A 24,380-nucleotide genomic window follows, 5' to 3' on the forward strand; every position below is an offset into this window, starting at 1 on the left:
GAATACCATTTTTGAGTTGTTGCAATGACATTTCTGCAATATGGACTAGCCTTCTGCTCTATGCAATGTCTTTGAAATCATCCCTCTGTAGGTTGATAATTTTCATTTCCATCAAACCACGTGGCATCCTTTCATTCCTAACACATTAACAAGTACACATCACTACAGATATGCAGCATGATTTTTCCCACTGAGATCAGCTGCGGTTTCAAAGTGTTCCTTTAATTTTTATTTATTTATTTATTTATTTTGTTGTCGAGCAGCATAGTAGCTGCTTTCTGCAGCACGAGTTCCTCTTTGTTTGACAGCATGATTTCTGTGTAACATTGCATCGCACAAACTGCCTCATAAGCAAAATCAAACTTTTGTTCCATTAGGGTCAACGTACCCATTATCAGGTATTTTATTTTTCCTGTTACCACTAGAGCGAGCACGCAACTGAAAAGTAGAATTCAAGCCAGAAAACAATCACCTTCCATTGAAGCTGTGGGAAATGTTCACAATGCACATGTTCTGCAAGAAAGCAAGTTGGCTGAATGCAAGCCGCCCTTTTGAACATGGGCAGTCTTGATGTTTAATCAACTTCTGGGATACTAATATACAGTTCACCGACAATGAAATCCTCCTTTAGGAGAAGACACACACACACACAAAAAGCCAAATACAATCACTGCAAGTTAGTCAAGCTTTTATCTGCTCCTGACAAAGAGCTCCACCAGACCAAAGGCATCAGACTGTGGTTTGTCTGAAAGGGACGCACTCGTGATGCCTTAGCTTCAGCTCTCACAGTTCACTCACAGAAAGCCACAATCTTCAAAATAAAACAAATAGCTGAAATTCTTAAAGGAAAAAAATTAAATAAAAAAGAATAAGTTTTCTTCTCCCATCTTAACAGAAAGGTCTGCCTCACACTCACACATCACATGATAAAAGCCGCTTTCATCTTTCAACCATGACTTGTAAATAATCCCCACCTTTAATTCTTGCTCATTTGCTCGTTAGAACTACCTTTGGTGACCCTGATGGGAGCTCCACCCCAGCCCACACTGACTGGCACCTACAGTTTTTTTTCCTCAGTGGGCGGGTCCACTGCTCTTTAGGACCCAGTGGCTGCTCGATTCAAGCAAGGAGTGACTCCGGCACTCAGACGGAAACAGACAAAGGCGAGGGGAGAGACGGCGTGCCGCTATCCTGCAGCATCGACTCACACACTCACATCCACTCCCCCACACACTCCGCAATCAGCGACGCAGGTGAGTCCGCTACTGGGTGGGATAATCAGCAGACTTCAGTGATTTTTAAAGAAAGTATATATTACATTGCAGTGATTTTGACTCTCAGGGGGCAACTTTGAATATCATTGTAGTATTTTATTTTTTGCATTTTGGAAGGGATTATATCATGCTTTTTTTTTTTTTTTTAGATTTAGATTTAGGCTTGAGCAGGTGGATTGTGGCGTACACACGCCCAACCCTCCCCTTTCATTTCAAGAAGAACTTGCATTTTAAGCTGCTGTCTCTGCCATGTGGCCACACGCCATCCATCAGAAATGAAAAGAGTAGTGTCATGAAACTTTTCCTTTCGTGGCTCTTATTTTTCATTCTTTTTTTCTTTTTTTTTTTAAATTTAAATACCTACCTTTCCGTGTGTTGGTGTGAGACATACCGCACGCAGATCAATTTTCCTGACGCGGACTGGAGAGTCATAATGTGGTGCTGGTTTGTCAGGAGTGTGTGTGGGTGTGGGTGGCTCAGTCAGGAACACAGAACCAGACAAATATATCAATGACACCACACAATGATACCGCAGTGCTGCCTGATGTCCAGGTCTGCGCTTAATTTGGAAGTGGGGAAAGCGCGCATATTTTTAACCAGATTTATTGATTGATAACGTCAAGTGTGTCAGCCACAAAGAGAGGTGATCTTTAAACAGTCGTGTCCGTGCAGATTAACACTAAAAAGCTGTGGGAGGATGTAGTTTCTGGACTTGAGCAGGAGAATGAGCCGGCTGCAGCAGGAGCAGCAGCGATGGTGATGTCACTCTGAAGGCAGGCACCCTGTTTGAGACAATGGACTGTCCTAGTGGTTGCTTTTCTGGGGAAGGGTCACTGCTCGCTCTGGTTATTAGTGCAGCAGATGGGCTTGAAACCTGGCCTTTGTCAGCTAAGGAGCACCCAGTCCACAGAAGTCCCTCCCCTGTCAGTGTGCTTATCATAAAACACCAGTCAGCAGATCAGCCAAAGGTTAGCATGCTTGGTGGGGAAAGGGGGGTGTCGACCTGCCACATGGATGGGTGGTGATCTCTTCCACCCCCCCCCCCCGTTTGTCAGTATGGTTATGTATACAGTGCTGTAATCATGTGGTACTAAAAGAGGCAGGATAGTGGAGGATTATGGGCTGTGACATTGTGTCATTCACCAGTTTGTGTGCATGTTTTGACTAATTGGTTTAGGCCTTCTTAACATTAGCACAAGGGCTGGATATATGTTTGCAATGAATATCACAGCACAACAGCTTGTTGTTAAAAGGTGGGGCCTCAAATTTTTATTGTTTTCCAAGCTGCTTCATTTTTTTTTTTTTCTTTCTTTCTTTCTTTCTTCATTTTCATATAACCATGTTGGGTCCACTGAAAGCAGCGAACTGTGTTTTTTGTACATCAGATGACTCTCATGTGAAGAAGGAAGTGAAAAGCTTAGTTTTAGTTTGAGAATTTTGCAAAACAATGACACCTAAAATTTCATATCCTCACTACACACATCCACTGAAATACTCCCTGATGATTTGGAGGACCCCCGCCTCATATTACGGCGCAAGATTGACTTTCAGTGGCAGAAGATGCCAAATGAATTCTGTCTTCAGTGACTTGAAAAATGTCAAAGTCAAATCTTGAGTTGTTAAAATGCCACTCGCAGTGGAGTTGTGTTCAAAGACCAGTGACCTTTCAGTCAATAATGACAAGTCCTGTGAGGATATCGGGGCCCGTAGAAGTGACAGAAATGTGACACTTCACATTTGTGCTATTCGGCTCAGTCTTGTCAAATATGTTTTTAAAGAGAATACTCTCCTTTAAAGTTTAAATTGGGGAGACATTGCTCATAGAGCGGGGCTTTAAACTTTGCACTTCCCCTTTCATGTGAATGGGTGTGGGCGTTTGATGGGTGTCTGTGTGTCAGTTGTTGAAAAAGTATCAGTTTGAAGAGGCTCTTCAATGAGTTTTTGTGGCTTTGGCAAGTTTATTTGTGGTCATCAGGTGGAAGATTAACTAGCAGACTACTACTTTTGCTATAAAACCTTGGGCAGTCAACCTCCATAGAATAAGCTTTTTTTTTTTTTTTTTTGAGTTGTTGAGCCGTATAATTTCCTTGTGATTCCGTTGATGTCATTGATATCTCAGATATCTAATAGGACAATATACAAGTTGACATCATCATTATTTCCAAAACCTTTTGTGTTAGTGGTTAGCTTACTGATTCATCACTTACTGATTCATCTGGCCAAGTGAGACAGCTGCACAGAGGTGTCTGTAGGCGGACTTCAGAAGAAGAGGGGGAGCTATCATGTGCTACATGCCACATAAAGCAGTGTGGTTCTAACAGTCAGTGAGACGTACTGCTGCACACTCACTGCATCTGGAGTATTTTAGGGTCATACTATTTTATGTGTAGAAATAAAAATTAACATTTTTAAAATGTTAATGCATGCGTGACAAAGTTTTAGTTTGACATGCAGTATGGATTGATGACCAGCGGTTTTAGTACGTGTAGCTTTAAATGCACCGGTTGGCCACGCCTCTTTCAGGAAGAATGGTGTGCCGGCTGTTGCCATGGATACCTTGGCTAAAACAAGGCAGTACCAATATGGCTGCTATGCAATTAATTTAAGTGAATGTGAGAAAGCGTCCCGTTGCTGCTGTGTCTGAGTGACTATTTTCTGTGTAAATATAACCTGCAGCTGTCTCTGAATTATTTGCATTGTTTTTTTTTCCTTTTAGATATCATGATTAAATCAGGGTTTTAGCTGCGCACAGTGCCAGCTTTGGAAATGGCTTATAAATGACAGCTGGTTAACATGAAGCCTTAATGGGCTCCGTGTGTCATAATGATGTAATGCTCATTATGTTGTTTAACTACAAAAAAGGAAAATGATTTAAATGAGAGCAGCTTTATTGAAATAGTTGATGTGAGGACAGTCTAGGAGAGAAGAAAACGGAGGCAAACATTAGCCTGTTAGCTGTGCTCCCTGCTAACAGTGGGATAAATACAGGGGCATGAACGTTACTACCAAGATGTCATGCATTAATTTCTCAAATCCCATTTTGAAGCCTCAGCATTATTGTTTCCGCCTTGTTAACGAAGAGTGTGTGGTTTCATAAGTCTGAAACATGGTATGACCAAGGTTCTTAAAAACTGACTTAATTTTTCTTTTCTTTTTTTTATTTTTTTTTTATTTGGTATGACCCAAAATGAGTGTCTAACCCATAAATTCATAGGAAAGTGTTGATGGAGGTCAAGTCAGAAAGCTGTTTTCTCAAGTCTTTTTGCAACAACAATTATCACCTGGTGGAATTCCGATCGGCATATTTTTCTTTTCTTAATTTCTTATAAAACATGTCCATGTTTTTATACTGACTTTATATTGGATGCGTGTTTTATACTGCATAAATATCAGGGGAATTAAAAATAGCAAATCCACTGGGTGTTAAGTTCCTCAGATGCCATGAGTGGACACATACTCCTTGTCTTAGAAGAAAACAATTAATGGGCAGTGCCAGGGCAGCACTGTACAAATTTAACTTCAGTGACTATTGGTTTCCAGTTTTAATATTAGCGATACAATTGGCTAATCATCTTAATCTCATTCCTGTGCCTAATCCTCACCTAGCTCTGGATTTTGGTTTATTTAGATGCAGATTTATGAATAAGTCACAATCATGGAATTAAATGTTGCTCTGAGTGAAATGTCATGAACATACGACCATTAACCGTTAATACTACTGCAGTATCTGGTGATACATTACAAGCACTTGTTTCCTTCTTTCCCTAGACTCTCTGGAGCTGGTCACTACCCCAACACATCTGTCACGACCACCATAACTTTCAGTCATCATGGAGCTAGACTTTGGACATTTTGATGAGCGAGACAAGGCCTCTCGTACCCCGCGGGGCGGGCGTATGAATGGACTCCCCAGCCCTACTCACAGCGCCCACTGCAGCTTCTACCGCACACGCACTCTGCAGGCTCTCACCAATGAGAAGAAAGCCAAAAAGGTGCGCTTCTATCGCAACGGAGACCGCTTCTTCAAAGGCATCGTGTACGCTGTAGCCAACGACCGATTCCGCACCTTTGATGCTCTGCTGGCCGACTTGACGCGCTCGCTGTCCGACCACATCAATTTGCCACAGGGTGTGCGTTTCATCTTCACTATTGATGGTGCACGCAAGATCACAACCTTGGATGACCTAGAGGAAGGTAAAAATGTTCCAGCAGGACCAAGCAAATGTATGATTTAACACCATGAAATATTGGTGCATTGTAAGGTTTTAGTAAAGGTAGAACCGCTGTGAAAAGGTGGGCCATCAAGATACCCGCCAGTTTCTTTGCTGAGAAGTATTAGAAAGAAACATAAAACTTGCAGTTTTTTGAGATTACAAGTCTAATCTGTTCAGTCTAGACTTCTCTAATCTCCCATATGATGTATTAAATTCTAGGCTAAAGAGTTGTGTTTATGCAGTTGACTGACATCGGTCTACTTTTTTGGTAGTTGGGCAGTTTTGTTTGACCGAAGTTGTTTAAAACATTTAAAACATTTTTTTTTCTTCTTTTGACAAAGGCAAAAAAAACCCGAGACAAATGGGGCAATGCAGTGAAAGAGCCAATCTGTCTTAAACATCCACATGCATGCTCTTTCCTTTCTTAAATGTAAATTGTATTTTAGCATCTTGCTGTTGGGGAATTCCTGTTGCAGCTAATAAAGCTGAAAGTGGGTCTTCTGTCTTGATCTTAATGGGATTCAGTGTTGAGTTTAGACTCTCAGAGGGCTTCCTTCTGTACTTTAAAGTTGGATCTTTACACTCAGCATGAGAGAGCAGTTTAATTGAAATCATTAGGATCTCATCATTGAAGAAACCACCAGCCACATTTCTTTATGCATATTTATTAAACCTTTCCCACAGTACCCATAGCAACGGTGAGAAGAAATCCAAATAAATTGAAGTTACACCTTTTTATGATTTTTGGATTTTTCTGATTCAGCAATCACGATTATTATAGCTACTGTAAGAATCTGGGGAGCTGTTCAGCTTGCATTTCTGTCTGATAGCTGGAGTAGTGTAGACACCCTTAAGAGCAGCTGCCACCGTGATTGCTCTTGTTCTATTTGGCACCAGAACACTGACTAGGACAAGAAGTGATTCATTTGCCTCCAAAAATTTATGTAGTGAAAGTTGCCAAACATGGTGACTGAAGGAAATCTTCGCTCGACATCAAACTGGATGATCCATGTGTTGACCTGCTTGTCGCAAATTGCTGTTCCAGTCAAGTTGTCGCTTATTTGCAGCAGCCTGAAGCTGAATTTGTGACATGGGATGTGTCAGAGGGATAATGCTAAACAAGGTTTTGCAATTTGAAAAGGGGGGAAAGTCAGACGGATGAAGTGAGAGCAACGATATTAGTTAAATGCTGCTTAAACCCCAGTCCTGTCCCTCCCCCCCCCCCCCTTTTTTTTTTTTTATTTTTATTTTTTTTTAAATGAGGGTTTCTCAGGTATAATATTTAGAAAGTAAAACATCCCAGATTTTTTTTTTTTTTCTTTTCCTCCCCCCCTCTTCTCCCCTCTTTCTCTCCACTCACACACAGACTTGACTTTGCGAGATTCCTTTAAGGCTGCTGAGGGATGAGGTAGACAGGGTGAGTTTTGGGTAAAGCTGGAAGATAAACTGCAGCTTAATTTGTCTAAAATGAGGTGATCATCTCTGCCGCTTGAGCTGCTTAGGAAAGATAGGAGTGTGTGTGTGTATTATGTTTTGTGTATATATGTGTCGAGCAGGGGTGCAGAGTTAGCACTGTGGGTGGCGGGGCTATTTCATTGTGCTTCCTTTTGTGAGATATAATTAATTGTTCAATCTCCTCTGCACAGTGTAATCCCGTTTTGTTCCTCTTGTCTCTTCTGCAATTTCTCCACATTTGGCCTAATTGTTGCCTTCTGGATTGCCTCCTTTTTGCCAGATTTTTTTCCCCCCTCCCTCCGTCCCCCAGCAGCCTTTTGTCTTTAAAGTCTAGCCTGCAGTAAAAACTATGAACTGATGATGAATACAGCAGATATTTTAGGAAAATGTGGCAATCATTCGGTATATGAAGAGCAATCATTGACACATGGTTATTAAACAGTCTCCATTTATCTTATTACCTCAGGTTTCAAAGCAAGGACTGATCCAAAGTGGTAAAGCATGAAACAAGTTTGTTTCCATACTGAGTGGAGAGGGGTTAATTCTGATGGTATTTGTCGTAATGGTGCTGCCATCTCTGTAAAATGGGGTAAGTTTGTGGCAATCCAGTGATCCAAATTTTGCAAAGCTTCATGGCAACGCAGTGTGGTGGTTCAAAGCCTGTCTGTGAACTTCAAACAAGACCTCAGCAGCCATGCTAATGTCTGCAAATTAAAGTGATTTTTCAGTCATTTTAAAAATCTTTTCTTCCCTCCCACTAGTCTTGAAAGTTCCTGAAGGTTCAAATCTTTGAGTAGAGGGACGCTGCGGGACTCTCAGGTGCCAAAGTTGAATAAATAAGCGTGTTACGACACACTAACCCAATTTCTCTTTGACTCCGCAGGGGAAAGCTATGTTTGCGCATCAGAGAACTTCTACAAGAAAGTTGACTACACAAAGAACGTCAACCCCAACTGGTCTGTGAATGTAAAGGCCTCAGCAAGCCAGAAGAACATGCAGTCCTTAGCTGCCAAGGCTGCCGGTGAGTCCAGGGAGACCAAGGACTTTATTCGACCCAAGCTCGTAACGGTCATGCGTAGCGGCGTGAAGCCACGCAAAGCTGTCCGCTTCCTGCTCAATAAGAAGACCGCACACTCCTTTGAGCAGGTGCTCACTGACATCACGGAGGCCATTAAACTGGAGAGTGGCGTGGTTAAGAGGATCTACACTCTGGATGGCAAGCAGGTATTGTCACTTTACACCGTGATATAAAGTTATTGGCTCACACGTGCTGCTGAAAATCTGACTTTACGGCATGTGATGTGCATATGAAAATGTCTAACCTGCTAAAATTCAAATGAACCATGCTGCGGATGGAGTTTTATGTCTGCATTTGTTTAATTTGGGATAGAGCCCTCTGTTTGAGGAAAAAAGTGAAATAAAGGCAGTACAGTACTGTATGTAAACAGTCGCACAATAGGAAAATTTGTGGTCTGATTGAGGACAGTGTGTCATTCATACATCTGCCCCCACACAGGCAGTGATGAACGGGATCAAGAGAAAGCAGGAAGCAGAATAATTTGCTTAGAAATGTAAAAAACCAGATGTTGCCTCATCAATGGTTTCCTTTTAACTCCAATGACTTTCAAAAGTGACACAAGATGCCCACAAAATCCTATTGTTCTGTCATAACCTCAGCCAACAATGACTTAGTCGCTCCATGAGAACTCCAAGCGTCTGTGGGAACAACCTTTGTATGACCTTCGCTGTCAGCAGTTTGTCTTCATACTTTTTTTTTTTTTTTTTTTTTCTTCCTCTCTCTGATGCTACCTAGTCACCTGTGTTGTGGTCAGAGACATTAGAGTCTTGCCTGCCAACCTTTTGTTGCTCAGCTGGTTGTTTTAGGCCACTGGTATTTCTGAGTCCCATCTGGCTTTGAAAAGCTTAAAAGTCCTGCGGAGTTCTGTCGTCTTCCCACTATAGTGTGCAAAAAGGGCCCGGCCCTGTATTGTTGCCATTTTGTTCCCATTCGGAGGCAAACATTGTGACACCGAATGACCATTGTTCGAACATCCAGTCAAGACATCCTCTCGTGCTTGGAAGAATGATTCCAGAATGAAAGTGCTGACATTCATCTGTTCTAATTTTAAGATAAATGCTTGACATCCTTACTGGCCAAGAGGTTGCCTTATTTTCTGAATTTTTGTATTTTACCCTTTTGGCTAAATTTCTACCCTTACAGCACATGTGTAGGGTAAAAATGCAGGTATAGACAAACCTGCACAGTAACAGGATTACAAGTCTATCATCTCAAAGTCTGCAATGTTGGTCTTTTTTTATATGACTAGCTCAGTTTGTCAAACCAGGTAAAATAATCAGCTATTTGTTGATCTTGAACTCAACTGGCTGCCGATTGTGGGAGAATCCATTAGACTGGGACATGGTCACTGTACCAATATTATATTTAAGTCTATCTATTTCACATATATACTAGTTTACCAAGCTGTAACCGAGCTGCCGTTTTTAACCGTATGAATTTACCTAAAACCAACAAAAATGTCCGCATGAGACGCCCACACGCACATTTTAATATTGCCTAAAAGTCGTTCCCTGGGGATGCTATTGTTTACTCGACACACCAGCTAAGCTAAAAGGACATAATATATTATTCATGCTCACACTTTATTGGGATACTTTTAAAGCGCAGCCGCAACCATACAGCATCACCCAGCTGTAAGGCTGTGGAAAGGTTTGAGATGATGCGCTTAACTAATTCCTTAATATCAAGAGATGTCACTGTAAAGAACTGTGTGTGTGTGTGTGTGTGTGTGGCATTACAAAAAAGGTTGGCTATGGAGAGGATTGTGCTTTCAGATTTGTCTGCAGAGGTGACCTTTTTGACTTTATTAAACCGTAATAGCATAACTGATCTTGCTTTTCTCATGATAACGTTACTCCTGTATACCTGTGAGTTCCAGACTAGTGTGAAGCGCTGCAAATTGGCAGATGCAGGGATGAGGAACAAGCGTGTGTGTGTACATCTGTTCCTCAATCCTCTCTTTGATTATGGTTAAATGTTTGCCTATTCTTAGGTGCAAACCCTCTTTTCCTGTCTTATTGATTACAAATGCATTACTGACTGGGGTATCTCTTACATGTTGAACTGCCTTTTTCTTTTTGTATTAATAATGCTGGAAAGCGATGCGTCTTGGAGGAGGGGAGGTGTTCTGAAATGATAGATGGGAGGCTATTTGATTTTAATGCTCTGTCCCTTGGGTGCAGTCTGGCCGCCCCGGGTCTTGTACTGGTTTTCTCCAGAAGCTCCTGCTGGAGATGGAAATCACCTTATCCCTCCCCTCCTCCCTCTTCCCTCACACACATGCATAATGATAAATGAATTGTGGTCACACCATCAACAGCCATCATATTGCAGGCATTCCAATCAGTGCATATTGATTGTGCTGCCATCATGGTAGCTCTAGCTTTTTTTTTTTTTTTTTTTTTTTTTCACAATTCACGTCTGCTGATCTGTTGCTCCTGCCTGCGACTCCCCGTTTCACATTAATGCACAGAAATGTGAGAAATGCAGTGCACGTTATTATGGCGTCTTTGTGTGCAGAGGCACATTGCAGCTGCTCTGTGGTGGAGGTGATATGGTAGAAGCAATATTGATGCAGTGCCCACCCCTCCCTGACTCTGCGCCGATCCTCCTCTTCCCATTCCGCTGCGATAGCTGCTGGGACTGGTTGCTAGGAGACCACATCCCAGGCACAAAGAGAGCCCAGCTGGTGTGGACCGGTCTGTCAGATACCACATCCTGTAGTGGGTGTGAGAGTTTACTATCAAAGCAACCCTTTAGTATTTAAAATATTAAAAAAGAGACCACATGTCATGTTTATTTTACCTGCTTACATTCCATCATTGGGTGTGACTTGTGTGAGCACACTCTAGCGTGTGTGTGTGTGTGTGTGTATGTATGTGTGTTTTTTATCAGCTCTGCTGGTGCCCAAAATTTGAGAAGGCGTTGCAGGTTGTCTTCCTGGCATTTTTAAAATGGCTGCTTTTCATGCTTTGACGTTCCTCTTTTCCTTAATGGACTCTGCAGACAGCCCGCTCGCCCCTCTTTGCAAGTGCTGTGAACAAAATCACTCCCATTTTTCCCTCAAATGCTGCTGCTTTGCAGCCCAATCAGGAAGGGTGGGGCCAGTGGCTTCAGGATTACCATTCTTACAGCAAATTAGGATCATTTTATTTGCACTGATGGGGGGCTAATTATTCCCTGAGTCTATGGAGGGGGGGAGTGCATTACTTCATTTGCCCTCACTGCTTCTACATCAGGTTGGAGAGCGTCTATCTAATTGCTGGCAGCCATTTTGTATTCTTTCCTCTTTGATAGAGGTGTCTGCAGAGGAGACTGGCTCTGATTTGCATTTAAGATTCACTGCTTGCTCATTTGAATTGCACTTAAGAAAAGGTTATCGTCTAACAGACGCCATAATCAAATATCATTTGTGAAACGTCTTGATGATGCATTGTGCTGCTGTGTCGTTTTGTCCTGGTGCATTATCACAAGTCTGGAGCAGAGCAGAGAGCTTTAACAGATTTGAGTGTTTAATATTAAGACTCGGGTTGGGATCTTTAGTTTTTAAGGTTTGCTTGAGATTAAGAGAAAGTAAGACGTGACTGAGAAAGTATTCAATTTAATAATAAAAAAAAATAAATAAAAAAAATCCTCTTTTCTGAGGCTGCATTTATGACTGAATCAGTCACAGGCAGAAAATCGGCTTTTCTTTTTGCATTGACAGTAATTTCATGTTTTTGTTTTTTTTGTTTTTTTTGTTTTTTTGTTTTAACATTTAAAATGAATTTGTTAAACAATCATAGAGGGGGGGGGGATGGATGCTTCAGGCACAAGGTCGCGCTGTTATTGTCAGAGAACAAAAGATTCCAGTTCACTTTAGCGGTTAATAACTATGGTAACAAATTATTCACTGAATTAATAGACGGCTGTATGCTCGGGTTCAAAGCTTCTTAACGACTAAAATACATCTGCTAACGGGCAAGAAAAGCCTGCTTTTCCCTGGTTATCAGTGCTCTAGCAGTGTCTGCTTCTGCCATACTGCAGAAGCAGTTGTCATGGCAATAAGCTCCACCGTGATGGATTCAGTTTGTGACAATGGTTGTAATGCGCTGAGTGTGCTCTTTACGCTGGGTCTTACCTGCCCTGCCCTCTAGTCCTCATCCGTCAATAGCTCACTGCATTTGCGTGCACGTGTGGACACGTGCACGCAAATGCAGCTAAACTGAGTCAAGCAGACAGGCAGGGTTGACGGAGGGGCGTGGTCCCTCGTGATGAGGCACTGCAAGCAGGCATAGAGGGAATAAGCATACATGTACAAGCTTCTAACAGCCCCACTTTCATGCAATGAGCACCACATCAACAAGTGAGCATGACCTGGGGGAGAAGAGGAGGAAGCACTGTTTAATAATGTTAAGGCCACATCAGTCAGCTAAATGGAAAGCCTGCTTCCGTGGGGTCGAGAGGGGTGGGGTTAAAATGGCATCAGGCACCAGCTGGTCCCCATGACTGTGCAGATATCTGTGCCTAACTGGCTCATCTGTGCTCCAAATGCATCCAGAGCACCTACGATAACACACAAGCAGTACGCTGGTGCATGAAGGTCATAGATGGGTCAGAAAGGCAACTGGTAGCAGTTTCCTGTAAAGCAATTACTGATGTTCAAATGCACCCCCCCCCCCCTTTTTTTTTTTTTTTTTTCTTTTTTTTCTTCGATTTACTAAATTTGTCCTGAAATTCTATCAATACCTGAGCTGCTGCTGTCCTAAAAGATAATCTGACGTGCTGCTTTTTTATACTTGTCTGAAATGAACAAACTGGAGTGTGTATTTTGGAGGAATATTCCACTCAGTGCAGAGGTACTGATATTGATCAGGTCTGTGTGCTCAGTGAAGAGACTGTGGGCGTTTTTACCCATAGGCTGAAAAAAGCAAGGTCTTTTTTTTTTTTTTTTTCCTTGCTCCTCAGCCTGTTTTACACTAGACCATTTTTTTTCTCTCCTTAGGCTGATATGAGAATACTTTGCAGAGCACATCAGATGTGTGTAATCAGTTACGCACTACTCTGTTCCAGTGTTTAACCTTCTGTTGACTCATTAAAGCTTATGTTCAGTCGTTACTGTTCGTAAGGTAAGTAGTGGTTAGTGAAATTGTTGGAATGCAGCACTGAGTAGCTTTACTTTTGCACTGACAGGAATTATTGTGACTATTTTTACAAATGGATGGATGCAAGTCTTTGTGAATCATTTCTGCTCAGACTGCAGCTGAATGTCCGAGCTGAAGTCAATATTAACCAGCTGTCCTTAAAAGAAAAGGGGGGGGAAAAAAGACAAAGGATGCATAGCTTTGTTTGAAAATGCTCCCTGCTGCTTTGCACAAAGGCATTTTAGTTGCACCTGAAACAAGAATGTGTAGCATGCCATATGCTGGAAAGCTGAGGGTATTACCTCCAGTTGTGGTAAAGGGTGGCTCTGATCCTGTGCAAGTACAGCACTTATTTTGCTATGTTATTAATATCAGTCGTGTTTTATGACAATGGCTAAAACTGTTATCCTACAATGCTTTTTCCAAATAGTTTCATAGAGATCGTATTGTGCTGCACATATGGAGCCAAATTTCTCAGAAACCTCTGAGAGGTAAAGCTACTGTTCACCCCAGGAGGTTTCTGTTTTGCAGAAATTAAGTACTGTGGTTCCACCCACTTCTTAATTGGCATTGGGGAACTGAAGACCATCATCCAGTTAAAGGGCGTTTGCCCTTGCCGAGTTGGGTTAAAGAAACTCTGAATAATTCAGTTGTTGTTATTGGAGGTTCCCTACATGCTTGCCGGTGGGGTTTTTTGTTTTCTTTTTTTTCCTTCTTCTTCCCTTTTTTCCTGGGGGTCATGTGGACCTGACAGCTGGTGAGGCAGAGATTAGGGATGGGCTTGGTGGGACAGAGGGTGGAGGGCACCTGGAGTCTGTAAAGAGCCAGTTTTTCAGAAAAAATACGCCCACATCACCCCAGTAAATGCAGAGATGGGTACACTCACCCTGACATGTGCAGTGCAAGAGTAATATGTATAAATGCAGTATGACAGCGCTTTTGATCCATTTAAGTAAAATGGCATCAGGTCAGCTCATTGTCCTCCTCATGGACCCCTTTGCCAGATGGGTGAGGTTGACCTTTTCAGATCGAGGGAGGATGCTTCCTAACCTAAGCGCTCCCAAGCCGGCATGTGCCTTCCTCATTCATGCCATGTTTCTAAATGGACTCTGACATTTTACATTTGATCTAATCACATGCAGAGCAGTTTTTTGTTTGTGGGTTTGTTGTTTTTTTGTTGTTTTTTTTCCTCACAAATTTCTGCCAACTGTACAAACTTATCAGGCCAATTTTATGGCGTGTTAGTCACTATTAATACACAACAGGCTTGCTGACTTTGACGCAAGATGGAGGTTTGGGCAGAGTTTGACACTGTAATCATACAATGTGGATTTAGGACTTTGAAAACATTTAAAAGTCCAAAGCTCTTGATCAGGAAGTTTGGTGGGTTTTTGGGTGTTTTTGTTTTTTACTATGGAAGCTTGAACGTAAGGCTAATTTCCTTTCAGCCTCTGATAAGAGAACGGGAGAGGAGTTTAGCTTTGGAAGCCAGTATGAGTTAAATTTCTTTGCAGCGGTACAATTGTTCAGACATTTCAATGTTTAATCCCATTCAGTATCTTTTGTTTTGAAGCATTCATACTGAATTCTCCCATCAGAGATTAGACATGTTGTTGGAAGTTAAAGTGGTCTTGCGTGCCAGGCAGCCAGAATCTTAAATTTAAGTAGCGATCTGTTAAAGAATAAAGTAGCAGTCTATAGGATTAAAACATTATCCCTTTAATCATCTCTGTTCCTAAAGCTATTAAAAACATGCAGTAGCGTCTACCCACCCACGTTGTTTCAGCCCATTTTCATCTCCTTTCCTCCACCCACTCGCCTTAAGGGTAGAAAGAACACCACCTAATGCTTCCATATTATGATTAACTGTCAGGTGCCCTTCTTGCCATACAACAGTTTAACCTAATGAAAGTAGTATGTATGTATCAAATTTCCTGATAACGAACACTAAAGAGAACCCAAGTGTGTAGCCTGTAAATTAGCCCGAGCTGAAAAACCAATTAGGTTTTGATCCCTGGAGTCGAAGCACCATCTCTGTAGCTCGGCAGGGCTCTGAAAGGCCCGCGTTGGGGGGGAATATTGTGGGGCACAGAGGAGGGTACAGCTGTTGGATGCCACGCCAACAAGTCACCACCACACACTTTTAGCTTGTCTAGCAGGACGGAGAACCAACATTGCAGCTGCTGGGGTGGTGAGATCCCAAATTATCCGCAGCTCATAGTTTGAATGTGTATCACAGTGGCAACCCATGATGCATCTTGACCCTGGCATGGGCCCCAACATGGGGCTGTTTTTCAGCATGTGGATCTGTAAACAGTCTTGTGTTGGTGAAAACTGACGTGCTTTTAAATAAAAAAAGCAAATTCCATCTTTAAATAAAGGGCAAGTTATCTGTAGTTCACTTATAGTAGTGCTTTGATCCTATAATTCTAACGAGAAGGAAGAGATTTCAACAGGTGTTGAAAGGCAGAGTGGAAATTTGACTGATATGCTTTGTAACAGATCTCATCAGCACAAGAAAGAAGAGCAGTGTTTAGCTTGAATGGCTTTAATAGGCGTGTCTGAGCTGGTAACAGAGTCCATATAATGGAGAACGGGGGAGAAGGTGTGGCACAAAGACATCTGTCCACTCAGTAAGCCATATTGTGTCAACAGCTGCTTTAGAGTGAAAAGACCCCGGGGAAGGAAGTCGAATCATTTAAACATTACAGTAAAGGTGTAACATTATCATCTGTGTGGGGTTTTTGTGCCTTTTTGTGTTAATGTTTTGTTACATGAATCTAAAGGTATGTAAACAAGACGAGCAAAACACACAGGTCTGCTACAACCTGAAGATCGGAAGTTTTTATTTAGGTGTGTGTGTGTGTGTGTGTGTGTGTCATATCTAGAATATAGTGATAGACATTTGAGCTGGCAGTCCTCTTGGCAAGCTCATAATCTTAGCTTCTATAGTAAGATTGGCCTTTTAAACGTTACTTTTGCTAGTGACATGCTCCTAACCTAGATCCGTCAGTCTTCTATTCAGATTAAAACACCTCCGCAACTGCTGGATTTGTGCAGATATTTCTGCTCCTTGGAGAAGGAGAATATGAAGGACTTGGTGGTCCCTGAAATTTTCCTTGCCACTAGAATCGGGTATAGATTTGTGATTTATTTATTTTTTAATATGTTGGATGGATTGCCATTACGGCATGTACTCCTATAAACTCCAGGATAAATGGAGGGAACAGGAGTACAATTGAGAATGTCTTTATATTTTATGTATGGGCAGTGGATCAATATTCAGTTGAACACATTGGTGCAATGAAAGGGACTAAATGCCTGAGCCTCCATGCTTTCTCATTCTGCTGTATCTTTATTGCTAATTAACTAATTTAGCAGGTTAGCATGCTAGCTGCTCTTAGAGTTTAGCTCAAAGCACTGTTGTGCCTGAGTGTGTTCAGTAAAGTATTTTCTACTGTCTGTGCGTCCGAATCAGTGTTTTACTAGAGGACAGTATCACCCACTTGGCAGCTCTTTTTTTTTTTTTTTTGTACATCACCTTTCCAGGAAGCTCCTGTATGTGGTCAACCATCAATGGTAATTGCACAACAATTTAGCAAAGCACGATATAAGATAAACATCATTAAAAGCACATAGAGTTATTTAAAAGGCTGATGGCTGACAGGACAAATTAGTTGGTCTGTGGCCACATCAAAGCAACTTAAACTCTTTAGACAGGCTGGCACGAATCAGCCACGACCATGGACGGTATAAAAGATACATGAGGGTACTCTTTCTATAGTACCTGATGACTTGGAACCACAACTATCGACATCTGGTCAATGTAGGGTTTTGGCTTTATTTTTCTGCCTTGGAATCTTGGTAGTCTTATTTTCTACAATCTATGACAAGGACTATCTAGGCTTTCTTCAAAGGCCTAACCATATACACATAAGGAATGTTATTAAAGACAAAGCCCATGGATTAGCAGCACACTTTGACTATACCTTGGAATCTGGGACTTGGTCCCAAAGTGAGGTTTTTAATGCCTTCTTTATTTTACAGTTCCTGCATGCTTTCAATATCAGGTTTGGTATTGTGGAATTATTTTGGGATATTTGAGTCCACAGCCTCTTATGTTTGTAGTAAAACGGTAGAGCCAGTAAACTCTACTTTTATATTTTATATTCCAATTTCTCAAATTTACTGTATTGTGTCTTAATAGGTCACCTGCCTCCAAGATTTCTTTGGCGATGATGACGTCTTCATTGCATGCGGACCAGAGAAATTCCGCTACGCACAGGACGACTTCTCTTTGGATGAGAATGGTTAGTAAGCATGATTGAATTGGTCTGTTTTGCATCCCATTATGGAATCAACTTAAGCGAGTAGCCACACACTGTAATGCCGCTTGTCGGAGGAGGGGTTGAACAGTTTATGATCTCCATTTTTATTTTAAAGCCACAGTAGTGATCAGTTATCCAGACTCAAGTTTAAAATCCTGCTCCTGACATGTAAGGGCTTTGCTAATCAGCCCCCATCTTATCTTAAAGCCCTCATAGAACCATATCATCCCACTGGAGAACTTTGCTCTCAGACTGAAAGCTTACTTGTGGTTTCTCTGGTGTTTAAAAGTTAAGGCTGAAGGCTCTGCCTCCCATTTAAGGCCCCCTCTTCTGTGGAACCAGCTCCCACTTTGGATTCAAGAGACAAGACACGCTCTCTGTTCTTAAGATTAGGCTTCCTTTTGATAAAGGCTTATAGTATGTTTTCCTCCTCTCAGCCCTGACCAGTCATGGCCGATGGCTGCCCCTCCCTGAGCCTGGTTCTGGTGGAGATTTCTTCCTGTTAAAAGGAGTTTTTCCTTCCCACTGTTGCCAAATGCTTGCTCAAAGGGGATCATTGGATTGTTGGGGTTTTCACTCTAGTATTGTAGGGTTACTTTATAATATTTAGTTTACATGATAAAGCACCTTGAAGTGACTGCTGTTGTGATTTGGTGCTATATAAATTAAAAAATACATTGAAACTGAACTATCATGCAGTGATATCAGCTGTATAGAGAGATGACCTGTAACTGCAAATGACGTCAACATATTTGTCCAAGAATCCTCTGCATGGCTTCATTTGCACAATTTTATGACCAATTTCTAGAGTTGTTGTGCAAGATGGAATTAACACTGCACATGAGCATCCAAAAAGTGTACTCTGTTTGGTGTGTGTGTGTGTGTGTGTGTGTGTGTCTACAGAGATGAAGAAATGTATCCTTTTCATCAGGTTTTATTCATGTACAATGCTCTGTGGATGGAATTGTATATGTGTGAGGGAGGCTAAAAAGGAGACTGAGCGAAGTCTTATCTGCACCCGGCAGCAGGGATGGGAAAAGGCAGGAAAAAGAGCCATTAATCTGTCCTGTGACAGGTTTAGGCCAGCTGATCTGTTGGTGGTGATACTGCTGAGAAGTCAAGGAGAGAAAATATAAAGCCAACCCTCTGAGTTTCTCCCCGCAGACTTGAAATCCCTATTTTTAACAACCTACTTCCACCTAATGTGCTCTCCTCGAAACATTCAGTCTGCCTTTTTATGTTAACGCAGTGCTGATGCAGGGTTCATAACCATCATTATGTTACCTTCGTCTCTTCTTTTCGTTTCTTGTAAGATTCTCGGCAGGATGGAGATGCCGGTTAGTTTATAATGATCTGCGTTCTTTTTCTAACTGTGTACTCCCCCCACTGAACTCGAGCTAAATCATTTCATTCAGCCTATAATAATCTTAGGGCCAATGCTAAATAAAATGGCTGAGTGGCTCAAGCAGGCATTTCTGAGTTGGCTTCAGTGGAGTTGATGAGACTGGCTTCTCTGTGATTCATCACGGTATGGATGGCTGTATCTATAACAAATTATAGAGATCAACCAGACATTTTTCAAATTTAAGAATCTGTACAGGCAAGAAAGACACACGACAAATATGCTATGAAATATTTCTTTAAAATTTTCTGGGCTGGAGATGACCTTTTGAATGATCTACATGGGAAAAATGTATTCAATCACATGATTACTGCTACCAAAGTGGAAATAATTTTTATTTATTTATTTTTTTTCACACTCCTTATGATAAATATGCCGACTGAAAGGAGTGCATGAGTGCCTGCAGGTCTGTTTATGCAGTTGCAACATTAACAAAAGCCAAAAGGGACTCTAACAGACTATTCTGCTTTGAGACCACTGAGAAGATTTGACAAGCTGCTAGTCTGAGGTACTGTCAGATGCGTGGTGGCACACCTTGGAAACAATAGCACGTGAATGTGCGTCTGTACCCAACGGTGTGTGAAGGTTGAGAGAGAGAAGGAGACAAGACAGACGTGGTGAGATCTCAGGAGACGAAGGGAGGACAGATAGTATAATTAGCATCAAAAGTGGAAGAGAGGAGGGAGGGAGGCAGGGAGGGAAGAGAGCCTGACGGTACAAACAGAGGGGAAGATGCAGCGGGAGGAGTAGCAGTGTCTGGAGTCTGTCTACCCTGATTAATACAGTGACCCAGAATGGACTGCACATTCCTACATGCATGTTGTGTTTATTGTAACACCAAATTGTTGTTGGGGGGAAGAAATGTATCATAATTGATTACACGCACTTTTTAAAATGTGAGGTTGGCAACAAAGGAAAAAGCTGCTGGAGGAAAAAAGGACGTAACAGAAATGAACGAGTTGAACTCGAGGCATGAACGGTGGGTTCATGTGGGTTCATTTCAGACATTTTGAAAAACCTTCTACTGGGGAGTATGAGCAGCTCAATTATTCTGTTGGGAGGGGAAAAAATGTTATTCACTACTTTCTTTGTGCTTTTTATTTTCTCTCTCTTTACAGAATGCAGAGTGATGAAGGGACCCAAAGCTCAGCGAGGTTCAGCCAAGAGTCCTGGTCCAATCAAGCGCTGCAAGTCTCCTGCTGAATCGAGTGAGCCCGATACATCTCACCTACACTCTAGCCCTTCCCTTTTTTAAAAGCAGCCGACCACACCTTAGAAATCAAAGCTGGTGTAAAATTAAAAACAAGGTCTTTTCTGTTTAAGTGAATGAAAATACAAGATGATACTGTAGCAGATTCACGTAACTGATGTTGACCTTTGACTTAATCTGAAAGGAAAAATATGCCATGACATCATTAATCACACCTTTTTGTTTTCTTTAAATATTACCTGAATTTTATTCTGTGTAATTTTGATTAAAAGGCAGTAAATGGTTAAAAACTCAATCTCAGCATAAACTGGGGACTTTTCTTTGTTGTGGGTCTTCTGGGCTTTAGTATAATCTTTCTGCTGTAGTTTCTTTAAAAGCATGAATAAAACATGAAAAGTAAACAAAGCCAATTCAAACAGCTTTGAGCTGTTTGTTTGACGATCAAGCACTTTAACATTTAATAATAACATCCAGGAGGCGAGAGAGCATGGAGGCTCTACAGCTGGTTCACGCTTAAATATTTCATGTGAGGAAAATCGTACCATCAGAGTTTACGTAGCTTTACCATTCAGCGGCTGAATAGTTTTTATTAAAATTGTCGGCATGATTTAAAACGAGCAAACAAAAGAACAACTTGAGGAATATGGAGCGCTTGCCCCCCCCCCCCCCCCCTTTTTTTTTTTTTCTCCCCCCCCTTCATGCACTGTTGCTGCATTACATAATAGGTGAGGTCTCCTGCTCCCTACAGGTTTCCTCAGTCCTTTGGCTGTCATGGATATTTATTGATCACCAATGGTAAATGTCTGGACTCTAACACAGCAGGTGGTGGGCCAGCATCGTGTGGAGGCAGTAAACTATTTACCCATTAAGCACATTTGTAATTCCCGTGAGGCATGAAAGGAAGTGCATATTTATGTCAGTTAATCAATAGCACTGATGAGTTTAATGAAATTAGATTTTCTATGCTTTGGAATGATTGTCGTTTATGCCGTTTGCTATGGCATAACAAGTCTTAACACCTTAATATATTCAAATGAAAAAGCCTTTAAACTAAAACAACCATATAAAACGGATGTTTCCACCCAACAACAGTAATGTTTTGAGTTATGCTTTGAATCCTTAATAGAAACGGATGTTTTAATGTTATGAAAAATTGAACAGTCTCAGGGATTTACTAGGGAATCTGTACACTTTAAAACGGCGTGATCATAGCAAGACTCGCACTTTACAGAATTCGTGTCCTAATACGGCTCTTTTACAGCAGACTTGGGCAGTATTGAGGTATTACAGTATTTAGAAATCCCAGTACTGCCCTTTTTATTCATTTGAAATGGAGGGTTAGTTTATTCTACCACCAACATCTCTGCTTTTTTTTTTTTTTTTTTTTTTCTGCTTCTTTTAACACACATACCATGACATACTGAATAGCAGTTTGTATTAGTGTGCGTTTGCCATTGTGCCGGCGTTAAAGTACACGATGACATGCAGTAATGTGCAATCAAAACAACCACACAATGCGAGGGGTTTTCTGCAGAAGCCGAATAAATATTCCAGATGTAGAAATCTGAGACCCAAACCGTGGCAGTGCGGGCAACTTTCTGTGTTCGTTTGATGTCTTTGGCCCTTTTCACAGCTGAGTGTCTCAAAAATCAGTACATCTAAACACGAGCAGCTCTCCCACACAGACTGAGCAGAGAGTGCAGTTCTTTTTATTTAAAGAGCCCAGGATAATGGGACTCGTGATTTCTCTGTTTGGCTGTGGGGTTTCTGTCGATCTGCCCGAGTGTTTAAACGAAGCCAGCGGCTTTACAATGAAGCTTTATCCACCTTGTGTTTCCAACAGTCGCTGGCTTAAACTTAGACCGGCCATCTGGCTCACGCTCTTTTCATCTCTTATAGACAAAAAGTCTTTCAAGCCACTTAACACTCACGGCTACATCACATCACACTGCTCTTAGATATAAACAGTGTTCCACACACACAGAATCCTAGCAACGTCGCGGAGACGCAGAGCGAGTGAATAAAACGTCACCTAACAAACAGAACTTGTCAGCCTCCTAAAACCTGGACCAGCAGGGTCCCTGTACATCACGGCCAAATGAGGCCACAGTTCAGGACTTGCTCTCCTTTTTGCTTCTCTTGCAAACTTTCTAATCCACTCTATGTTTACCTCTTCTACTGCTTTCCCCTCTCCTCCTCCCTCATCCCTCTTTGTCTTCCTCCCCACTCTCTTTACTTCTGTGTTGGCTCTCCCAGCCAACGGGACAGGCTCCAGCAGCCAGCTGTCCACCCCGATTTCCAAGCATTCCCCCACCTCCACCCCTACCAGTCCAGGCCTCAACAACAAGCAGAAGGTACCCTAACCTCTCCTCCTCTCCTAACCTTTCATCTTGTTGCCTGTTGTCTTTTTTGTGTTTTATTTATTTTTTTGCTCTTTAGTTTGAGTTTACAAAAGTAATTGTGCTCCTCTGGATCTCCGCAGGATCTCTACCTGCCCCTATCTCTGGATGATGATGATTCTCTTGGTGAATCAATGTAGACTCCTGGCTCCTGCTGCCACCCTCCCCTCCAGTTTTATTTTTTTTTTCCTTTGGGATCAGATACACAGAAGTTTTATACCTCTGCTGCTTTCCACCTTCACTCACAGTGCCACCTGTTTAGCATAACCCACTCTTTGTCTCTCTTTTTTTTTAAAAGGCCTTAGCCAACAGGGCTACGACACCATTTGCTGCTTGAGAATGGCACAAACAGAACAGAGAAATCATTTTTCTTCTCACAATCAGCTCACTTTTTCCAGGTTTGCTTTTCTATGTGGGATGGGCACTGTTTCTCAAAGGTTCTCACTGATCACTGTCATACAGATTTCAATTATTGAAGGGGAAAAAAATCATTTTGAATACATACATTTTTGATAAAGGACGCACCCTAACTTTTAAACATTTCAGTCACAGAATTCCAAGCAGCAAATGGGTATTTTTAGGGGTGTTGGTCAGAAATGACAAAACTTTTGTATCACTTATCGTATTTGTGATGTTCCTCCGTGTCCTTCTGCCCTCTAAGTGAAAGGTTTCTTGTCAGAGGAAGTCTGTTAAGCCAGTTTTAGTCTTTCTAACCTGCTGTAAATACTGTGTATAGCTATCCATCATAACATCTCGCCCAATGTCCATTGCTGTGCTTCCGTAATGTCACTACAATGTCTAGCATTCGCTTAACATGATACAGGGTACGGTCAAAGTAAAGTGGGACAAAAAAATACAATGACGTCCCCTTGACAGAGGACGTGTGGGATGCAGTCCTGACTGCGCCTCCTTAATAACAATTCATATTGCCAGCTTGATATATGTAATAACGAAGATCTAAAACCCTCAACCTCACATTTTTTTTAATTGCTGTTCATCTCATCCAATCAGGCGCAGGGACGATTATGTAAAGAGAAGGCATCCCACGGCTCTTTAAGTTGGCCAGTCCTCTGTTTTGACCTTCTATACAGACAGTAGGCTTTACATGCTGCATAACACCCCCCCCCCCCCCCCCCCCCTGTGTTTTTTAGATTGTCACAAGCAGCAGCACATGATGTTGTTTTGAAGGACCTAACTGTGCATAAAAACAACCAAAGGAAGATCCAACAGGCCCTTCTGAAGGAAGAAAAAAAGCCAATGCACATCCAGTATACAGTTTTTATCGACAGTCTGAAGAATCCCTTTTTAAAACCAGTTTATCACATCTTACAGTGTACTTATTAGAAGTGATTTCACAGCAAATAGTGGTGACATTTTTATAGTTTGAAACGATAAATAAAAATAAAGGTCTCAAAGCCAAAGTATTCTTTTTTTTTTTTTTTTTTTTTTTTTTTTTTTTTGGACCAAGACTTATAAAATAAAGAAATTTTAAAAAAAAAAAAGAAAAAGGTGGGAGTATTTCATTTTAAGCAATTTAAAATAAAAAATATTGTGGAAGAAGCACACCTGGAGTTTTATGCATGTTACTTTTGAAAAGCATCCAAATATGTCATGCTTAAATCATGCTCATCTGAGGCGGTTAGTTTTATCAGGGCGCTAACGGTAGTGGGATATCTCCCTTTTTCTTGCATGGCTCAGCATAGTTCTCCAATTAAGAGGGGAGGAGTGATGAAAACATAACAGTTGTCTAAATCGATGTGTGGGTTTTAAATTCTTATAAAGTTTAATTTATATTGAGGGTACTTGTGTAGGACTTTTTATTTCCTAGTTTTCCTTGCTCACGTGAGCTCTAAACACTCCCCCCCCCCCCCCCAAGCTTTTGTGTGCAATCTTTTAT

General features: G+C 41.5%; 1 protein-coding gene across 1 annotated transcript; it reads left to right on the top strand.

Annotated features, from left to right (window-relative positions):
* Positions 1 to 1,107: 1,107 nt before the first annotated feature.
* Positions 1,108 to 23,904, top strand: LOC120734242 (neuronal migration protein doublecortin-like). The gene is made up of 7 exons (XM_040032932.1): positions 1,108 to 1,253; positions 5,043 to 5,468; positions 7,827 to 8,167; positions 17,352 to 17,454; positions 19,993 to 20,082; positions 22,341 to 22,438; positions 22,567 to 23,904. The coding sequence occupies exons 2-7, from the start codon at positions 5,105 to 5,107 to the stop codon at positions 22,621 to 22,623; spliced, it is 1,053 nt and encodes a 350-aa protein (XP_039888866.1). The 5' UTR covers positions 1,108 to 1,253; positions 5,043 to 5,104; the 3' UTR covers positions 22,624 to 23,904.
* Positions 23,905 to 24,380: the final 476 nt, after the last annotated feature.

The sequence above is a fragment of the Simochromis diagramma genome, unplaced genomic scaffold (assembly GCF_900408965.1).
Source record: "Simochromis diagramma unplaced genomic scaffold, fSimDia1.1 OVJJ01000216.1, whole genome shotgun sequence".
NCBI classification, from domain to species: Eukaryota; Metazoa; Chordata; class Actinopteri; order Cichliformes; family Cichlidae; genus Simochromis; species Simochromis diagramma.